Source organism: Mercenaria mercenaria, chromosome 1 (assembly GCF_021730395.1).
Source record: "Mercenaria mercenaria strain notata chromosome 1, MADL_Memer_1, whole genome shotgun sequence".
NCBI classification, from domain to species: domain Eukaryota; kingdom Metazoa; phylum Mollusca; class Bivalvia; order Venerida; family Veneridae; genus Mercenaria; species Mercenaria mercenaria.
In genome coordinates, this window is record NC_069361.1 from 2,672,650 (window position 1) to 2,682,341 (window position 9,692).

The 9,692-nt window shown below is 34.8% G+C and overlaps 1 protein-coding gene across 2 annotated transcripts; it reads left to right on the forward strand.

Moving 5' to 3' along the window:
- The first annotated feature begins 1,718 nt into the window (after positions 1–1,718).
- Positions 1,719–8,487, forward strand: LOC123544576 (uncharacterized). 2 transcript variants are annotated; one of them, XM_045330650.2, is made up of 3 exons: positions 1,719–2,150; positions 3,347–3,482; positions 4,513–8,487. In XM_045330650.2, the coding sequence occupies exons 2-3, from the start codon at positions 3,474–3,476 to the stop codon at positions 5,914–5,916; spliced, it is 1,413 nt and encodes a 470-aa protein (XP_045186585.2). In that variant the 5' UTR covers positions 1,719–2,150; positions 3,347–3,473; the 3' UTR covers positions 5,917–8,487. The 2 variants fall into 2 exon arrangements, with proteins under 2 accessions (XP_045186585.2, XP_045186586.2); XM_045330651.2 differs by lacking the exon at positions 3,347–3,482.
- The last annotated feature ends 1,205 nt before the right edge of the window (positions 8,488–9,692 follow it).

Below are 9,692 nucleotides of genomic sequence, written 5' to 3' on the forward strand. Positions count from 1 at the left end.
TGTTCTGGGGTGCTCGATTTTATGTCTATTACCAAATAACCATGCGGTCTTGATGTCGCTCGTTCAAACCGTTTCAAAAAGATGTTACTAGACGAAGGGTAAATTCTTCTTGCCAATGTAGCTACTTGCTGTCTGTCAATAGGATTATTAAATAGCACCAGATACTGCGTATTCAAAGCGATATCCCTACAAGCTTTACCTTGAGGGAACAAATTTTGGGTGAGGTATACGACATAATAAAAAATTATGTGTTCCTGTGGTGACTGCCCTTGGTAAAGAGATCAGTAATTCTTTCATCGCATTTAGCTTCAGTCATCAAGTCGTCAAAGACCAGCAGGTTCCTTTAATTAACATTTATATATTGGGAATCATTCAAGTAGTCTGGAATACCGTGTACAAATTCGACCCCGGGGACTTCACGCTGAAGTTTTTATTGTCCGGCCATCCGGCCTTAAATCAACACACGCTAGGCATTCTGACCATGATCACGTTTGATTCACTCATGATCTTATCTAAATATAGCTTATGAAGTCATTGTGAAAAATAGGTCTGAGCATGCGCATTTAGGGATAATACACCTATGATTGGAGTCATTTGGTCAGTAGACGCCAAGGAGGAAACATCGACGACAAAAATGTAATACTTTATTTTCAGTTAACTTTACTTCTAACATAGCTATCTTAAATAAAGCTTAATGTTTTTAATTAAAAATGTGATACATATATTGCTTATCATTAATAAGTTCCTTGTTTACCATACAATGTATTTATTCATTTAGGTTATAGATAAATCTATATGATTTTTAATTGAACATTATTAATGTATATTTTTTGTTTTCATGTTATCTCCCGTCTAGGCTGAGCACCTGACCCTCAATGTGCGCGATCACGCCCTAAATTGTGGATATAAGTCAACTCTATATACTTCAGGGAGATATTATTAGCAAAGTGAGGCCATTCTTAAAATAGAAAGATGATGTCATTCTAAACATAGAATTCAATATGGCCGCTGCGCGTGACGTCATAGATTCAAGATGGCCGCCGCGCCTGCGCAGTCGTGGGGCCAAAGAGCTGCATATACTACTAAAGTCAATCGTATTTAATATCATACTGGTGAACAATGGTCAAATCGTCAATATGCCCCTGCGTGTAGGAATTGAACCACGGGGGCGTTAGCCCGAATGGGTAAATATCGAAGCATATGAACGATGAATCGTGGTAAATTAGACAACAAACCACAAGAAGACCTTGATTGTTTTCATTCTGATATGGTCATTGAAATAATTAAATAAAAGATTTTCTGCGATTCATTTATCAAAGTAGTAATAAACCGGACGTCATGTGGCAATTTGACGTTATAATTATCGTCATAATGTTCTCTTACCGGACCGCGCGTTGACAGAATATACAAAGCTAGACTTTTTTCTTTGTTTAACTGATAATCAAATCCAGCCATGTTAGACTGTACTATTTATATAATTTGTAGCCAATAACAATAAATAATTAACTACCAAACTGAATGTGTTCTTACAACAGGCTGAGACTCATGTTAAATTTTCTTGTTGAAAGATGATTGTAAGGTATTAACGAAAATGTAGATCTAATTGTTTTATATCAAATAGTCAGTACCCACTATCAGCAGTTGTGCCTGATCTACTCCCTATTGAATTTATGACTTAGTCATTTACAAATCTGTTAGTTTAACAATAACTGTCCACAACTACACATTACGATATTCAAGGATGATTACATTCATTGAATTCTGGCAACTTGAGTCAAAACGAGCATTAAGTCAGTCAAATGAGCGGTTAAAAATCGCTTTTGCATCAGGTAATGGGAAATAAAATTCTATGGGCTATTGAAAGATATCAGCAAAAATTGTTTGAGAAACATTTGATAAATATTTCTAAAGATTCTAAGTGAATAATCACACAGAGACGGATTATATGCTTGAAACAGTTTAAGAAGAGGATATAGCTAGTGTAGTAATATATATCAGAGGCAGTTACATGTAAGTGTTAATTCATAGAGTGCGGAGGTAAAGGAACGTGTAGAACTATCCTTATGATAAATATTTAGCTAAATCTATAAATACAGCATCCGTTACCATGTAAGCACTGGATACCGGATACATCTCGTTTTTAAAACCAGGTAGGTCATAAATGAAACTAACCAATTTTGATATATTTTAAGGCACTGACCTCCAGATCGTACCACAACAAAAAAGAAAGACAGTTTTTAGATATCAGAAAATTATTGCTATATTTTTCAAGAAGGCTTTGAAACTTACTGACAGATTATATGTTATGGAAAAACATAAGAAGAAGTTGTTTTTACTACTTTTTTCCATTCAAAATTGAAAAGCGTTTGTAACGGGGTACCGGAGGTAAACTGTTTTAATTATCAAGATTTATGTTTAACGATTGAAAAGTGTTAAGTGTATTCCTATGTGGTTTATTGGTCGAAACTTTTATTGCCGCTTCTGTCCAGGTCTGATTCCCGCCTTCGGCATATTTATATCTAGATTTGGCATTTTTTAAGAATGGCTCATGTTCTAATGTTCATAATATGACTAAACTTCAATATTAAAGAAAGATCATTTTTAGCCAAAATTTGGAGATCAGTACCTTTAAATGTATTTTGTCAGAACGATGATATTATATACATCTAATTAACAAAACAAATGTTGCTGTACATCCTGGCAAAAAAAAATAAGACGTTACAAAATAATTTGATTATAGAGGTTTATACCAGATCTTAATATAAATACAAGGGCGTAGACACTGAGAATAATAAATCCGCTTTGTTGACGCCTGTTTACAATTATTTTAAACACACACTTTAAACACAAGTTTTTAATTGTGTTCGTTTCATACCGGATTCAGGGAGGTGGTAGGGAGCGCACCCCACACCCCACAATCTGTCAAACATACGTTTTTGACGTTTTCCTATGCAGTTACAACCTAAAGGCATGCTTGCTTCGCTCGCACATGATTGATAAAATTATAAATATCAAGTGGTGCGATAATCTGAAGAATGTTTCTCGCATGCGTATTTAAAGATTTAATGCATTTTTTATTTATAAATTGCAGAGGAAATAGAAAAGAAATGTAATGAAATATTTTATAATGTTAAAGGGAAAGTACTAAAGCATGACTTTGTATGGTACTAAAGAAATATCGAATTTGAAGTACTCGCACTGAAAGTTAATACCAGTGTAAATCAATGCACAGAGCTGCGCTGCATATCCCAACTGCAACATAAGTATATCACTTTCATATTTAACTATAACAACAATAACCCACGGGTTTGCATTCTAAAAATCTACAATTGTTTATTACTTTTAGCTCTTTGTGGCGTAATGTGATATCTCCGACCTCGAGTGGATGTTAACGATTCTCATTAGGCTCAGTTATCACTCACCACAGCTGGATGAAAATTTGAATATGCCTTCCCCGTGATGATACCAACTGAATGACATTGGTACCTAACTCTTGCTTTCTTTTACATGAAATTATACTCCTTTTTACGTATTTATTCTTTCAACAATATTCTGGTCCTCACTTGATTCAAGTAAGTCTCTCAGTAGCTACACTAAATAAAACTTCACACACTCCTTTGTTATGGCAATGCCAATTTATTGACATAGATTCCATAAGTTTTTCTTTCATTTTGAAGAAATTATGCCTCATTATGCGCTTTATAATTTGTTTTTCTTTTTTCCAACAACATTCTGTTTGCGATTGTCAACGAGTCAGTAATCACACCATAAGTCAGTGACACTTCACACTTGCCTTTGTCATCATAATTCCAGTAGTATGAACTAAGTTTCATAATTGTTTACATCATTTTGATAAATTTACACTTTTACAGACATATTTGCATACAGAATTAAATGTATTTTTTTGTCTTTCTTGACATATTTTGTTATTCTCTGTTGTGAAAGCGAAAAAGGGAATAAAGAATTTCTGTTTATACATCGCATCTGTGTGTTTGCCTATCAATATGTCCCTCCCTCACATTCCTCCTGTCAAAAAGCAAATACACTTTTTTTTACTTTTACTTTCTTGCATTTCTTGATAGCGTCTCTTAAATTCGTCCCCCACCCGGGTTTACTTTACCAGTCCCACTTCAACCCCACGTTTACAGATTCTTTTACTTTTTAGTTTTTTGTATTATCTTGAAATTGTTTCTCAGTATCCAATCCCCCGCCCACATTATCGCACTGTCACGTAAGAAAATATTGTTTTTATTGTAACCTTCTTGTGTGTCTCTAAATATCCCTCGGATTTGCTCCTAATGTATTGGAAATGAAAATGATGCATGGAACTAATCTCTTGTAATCTATATATTAATCTTGTTTATGGAACTCTTTAATACTCGCTAAAAATATCGGTATCATAGTATTACTTAGTACACTAAGCTTAGGATATGTATCAACAGTTACACTTGCTGATGTGATTTACACGATTTATTATCGGTTCTAATTTGTTTGATCATTTTTCTATTGTAGAAGCTGGTTGAAAACTTTATCAAACAGGGAAGAATGGAAAAGTTTTGTAAAGATGTGATTGAAAAGTGCAGTCTGGATTATGAAAATGAACAGTTGAAAGATATGACTAATGCGTTGTCTCAACTGATAGATCGTTTTGCTGCATCCGTGCAAGGGCAAGGTCGGTGTAATATCGCTAAGTGTGGAAGTATGACAGAACAAACGAGAATTACAACAACTGGTATAGAGTACGATTACCTAACTGTGGTCGAGGGACCTACTTATTTCGGACATCCATGTGAACATTGCAAACTTGAAGGCTGCGTTCAGGTTTTTCGTGATTCTGGAAAGAAAGAAAAGCAAAACAGTGAAGAAGTGAAAGCTTACTTCCACAAAAGACTGATAGATACTATCAAACATAACTGTAGTAAAAATAACTGCACAGGCTGCCCGTACTGTACAGTCGAAACGAGATCCGGAACGTTGAGAGTTGTGTTGACAAAGGGTTTTGACATTTCAGTGTCAGATACAAAACTGAAATTTCACTGGATGCCACGCACAACTGATTTTGAAGGGATGAGAATGTGTCATATAGAGGAAGAGAAACTATACGAGTGCAAGATCATTCACTACAGAGTATCAGACAAGCGATTATGCTATATAAATCCATCTGAAAGGGAAAACGACGATGAAATGTTCAGTCCCGAGAATCCAGATAAAGAGGGATTTCCTTTGAAGTCCGACAGGGTGCCGATTGAAGCAGGATTGGAGATCGAGGTAGATTTTCATCCTGTTTTGCAGCTGGACCCGGGTATACAAAGAGCAAATTTCAATTTCGAATATCCACAGAAATGTTTTTTATTTCCAAAAAGTGCCAAAGATAAGTGTGGAGGATGGAAAATATCATTCTATGACACTGAATTGCAGGCTTTACAAGGAACATCAGTGACGCATAGACATGCTTACATGGTTTTGAAGTTTGTTTTAGAACAGCTTAAAGGCGGGGTAACAGGGTATATTTCTTCTTACTATCTTAAAACTGGCATTCTCCACCATATAAATGAATGTGGCAAAGCTCACAGTGTCAGTCAATGTGTAATTGACGTTCTAGAATATTTATCAAGATGTTTCGAAGCTCAAAACCTACCTAATTTTGTATCAGACAGAAACATTATAGAAACAAATGAGCACTTCTCCATTCCACAATGGCCGACATTTGCAAAATGTCATTGTGAATCTCTAGCATATGTTTTGCAAGTTGTGAGTGAAACACTGAGAGCAGATGAACACGGAGATATAGAGACACTTGTAAATAGATTTCGCATGATACGAGATTTTTTGTCAGATATCGCAGCTGTTGAATGCGATGATGTCGAAAATTTTAAATTTGAATTTGAAAAGAGGATGTGTTCAGTTAAGAAATGATACGTTCACAAGTGTTATTTATAGTAGAAAACCCATGTTTTGAGTTCTTATGCATAACAATATATCACGTAGGCCTAAGTGATATATTGTTTCGCATAAGAACGAAAAACGCGGTTGTTCTACGATAAATCACAATTGGGAACTTGTTATTTCGATTCTAACACGACACACTTGAAACAACAGTGTGAGAAATAAATGGTTACCACTTTTTACGACATAAATTACACTTCGTGTTACGCACATGGATTTGGCTGTTGAAATTTCCTCCATGTATTCTCCCCATTGCTTAAGGATTGCAGCAAATAGTATAGTCGATTAGTCTTAAATTATAATAAAAAGTTTTTGTTCCAACACTGAAATTTGTTTTATTAATAAATATTTTTCCAGCCCAGCCCTTTAAAAAATTCAGAGGTGGGCTGAAATGAAAACACAGACAACAAAAAATAATGCAGTCAAAATGCTTTTCAGTGGAATCCCACCGGGAATCTACTCGCCAACCCCGGTTGGTTATCATCGGGATCACACCGGAATTAATTTCCATTCCACTGAAATGATAACATCCCTCCGGGATTAAGTCATCCAACTGGGATCCCAGTTCGATTTTCTGTGGGGCTCTTAATCCTTTTCATGTAAAATATTAAAGTATGTCTCTCTACAAAATTGCTGTTTAAACTTAGCATGAGTTCTTAATTTACCCGTATTGTTATTACAAGGATATACTTTGGAACCTTTACTAAAATATTTTTCAGTCAAAGTACACAGCACAAACGTGTTCTGATGCTCTAGATCCTGGTTAAAAGCCTATTTGTAACTTATTAAGGACTCCATTATCCAGATATTTTTGAAGTCTAGTATTTAGAATGCAATTAAACACTTTAGAGAGACATGGCATTACTGATATACTGACAGTGACTTGCATCATAAGGATCACCACTCTTATGCAATGGTTTGATATAACCCACCTTCCATACTGACGGGTATACTCCACAGAACAAAATCTGGTTAAAAAATATCCTAATACATGGTAACAAAATAGTTTTACCTGCTTTAAGCATCTCATTACTAATAGAGTCTAGCCCAGCCGATTTTCTATTTTTAGACTATTAATGGTTTTTAAAATTTCATCCACAGTAATTATATAATCCAAGTCTGTAAAAGTTCTGTCTTGTTTAATATTTTCCAATAATTTACTAAATCTATTTTCTAAGTGTTTAAACTCCTTTTTTTATACTAAACAATCTAGAAAAAATGAGAAATTCAAGTCTCCGAACTAACATTCTTAGCTGGATCAGAACAGCTGTTTTCTATCCTTAATTCTTTAACTAAGCTACAGTATTCGTTGGGGTCATTTTCATGCATACCATCAAGTCTATCTATTATTGATTTCTTGAAAAAAGTGTATTTCTTTTTACAAAAACGAAAAACGTTTACATAGCTTTCTAAACTTATAAAAAGCACATTTAATTCTATATAGAACACATATTGGTTTTCAGAATATCGACGCCTCTTCTTTTAAAGTTCTCGACACATTTAATAGAGGTCGGAGTCGAACCATTTCTTGTTTTTTTTTTACTATTTCTTTGGCCTCTTTCTTTGAAGCACTTTATGACAAGCGGACAAAACAATATCATTAAACTGAATAACGTGTATATAGGTTATTCATGCCGTGAATTCCCGGTCAAAATTACCACTTTAGATTTTCGCAGTAGAGAACTGTGGTAAGTCTATATCTGCATGTAGTTTTCGTGTGGCTATCGGTGTGTAACATTAACGTATTCGCATTGACCGTTAATTATAGGCTATAGCATTTATTTTTATCCATCGGTATTTAACAAGTTAGAAGAGTTAAAGACCCACCAATACCTAGTGGTCTACTTTTCCTCCCACATGAACTTTGTGCAAATAATTCTGGTAATACTGGTATCATACAACTATTCTACAAGATGACAGGTGGACAAGCTCAGTCTGGTTTTTCATAACTTCATCTGCAAACTTACTCAGTCATTCTCTTCTCAGTATAGTTTTATAAAAAAAATAGAATAATAACTATCTTACACTGTATATAGAAACAGTGTGATCTAAACTCACCTTAATACATGAAGTACCGTGCATACTACTACATTAATTGAATAATATATTTAGTAATACATTGTCTTAGCCTTATATCTGTTACTGTCAAACTGTAATTAGACACTTGTTATTTCTCATTTCTCCATACAAAAATGTATAATTACAATTATGGAACAATCTGACTGAAGTACTTGATCTTCTAAACGAAGATACGAGAATGACCCATTCTTAATCGTCTTCTGCACATTTTTGATTTCCAGAATTGCTATTTTTTATTTTCGCAATTCTATTTTTTTATTTTAACCAATGAGACGATTTGTTCGAATGTCAAAGATTAAGGGACTCGAATCCGGGACCAGTCGCTTACAGATTTTTTATTCTTACAAAATGTAGTAAGTAAGCCTTCTGCCTGGCTAACGGAATGGTCGTCAGAACGAGGCTGTCAATAGCACGTCTTCAGATCCTAAGTATAGCGTAATAGGAGATGTACTTTAGTCAGACAGCATTATGGAAATACAAAAGGTTACAGTTAGTAAGTAGTGTGTCTTTAAGGTAACTTGACAATAGCCACTACTGACCTTGACATTTTAAAGGGATAAGTACAAATATATATAACTCTCAAAGTTAGAATTGAAGCTCAAGCAAGAGATGGCACTGTTAGTGACAAATGCCCCCGAGGTTTGTCCAAGAATGCTACAGTTCGATGCGTAAAATATGCCAGAATAGTTAAGGTATGACTAATTTTTCGACAAGAGAACAAATTTCTCCGAAGGTAACCTTGACCTTAGAGCTAGGGTCTGGGTCTTGAACATGACACACTAACTCATCATAGGGAAAATTGTGACAAATAATGTTTGATGATGGCAGAGTTATTGACTGGACAAGAAACATAAATGTTAGCTTTTTAATCTAAGTTTGACTTTGACTTTGAAACTAGAGATTTGGACTTGCGTCTGACACGTCATTTTAATATAGGGAACGTTTATGCCATGTAATTTTAAAATGTCTTCATCGGCAAAATAGGTATGGAACTGACAAGAAACACACCATGTAAACCGTTAACCTCTAATTGTGACATCGATCGTGGAGCTAGAGGTCTGGTTGTTATGCACGACACGTTTTCTCGTTATCGGGGAATATTTCTGCTAATTAATTTCGACATTTCTTGATTAATGACAGAGTTACGAACCGGATATGAAACATACCCTTTTAACCTTTCATTTGACTTCTAAGTGTAAACTTGATCTTGGAGCTAGGGGTCTTGGTCTTGCGCGTAATCATTTCGTGGGGTCGAATCTACGTGAGTTTTTTTCATGTTTTGTCCTTGTGTGTGTGTGTGTGTGTGTGTGTGTGTGTGTGTGTGTGTTTTTTTTCTTTTCGTTTTCATTTTCATTCCCATATTTTTGTTTCTTTCTTTGATGGTTTGTATTTGTATGTATGCCTTTATATAAAACAACAGTATGTTTATTATTTGCATGGCTTAAGGGGACGCATATTGCTACATTCACAGTTCATACAGAAATGCGGAAGGAGTGCATATTCAAGAAATCGATGGTGGGAAAATAAAAAACATCTTCTTAAACTGATATAATACTGATGGACACCTGTAATATTCAGTATTTTGTGGATAAGGATGTGGTACTATGAATGTAATAGGAAAACAGAGGTCTTTGTGAAAGTACATTCAACACAAAATATTAAGCTTT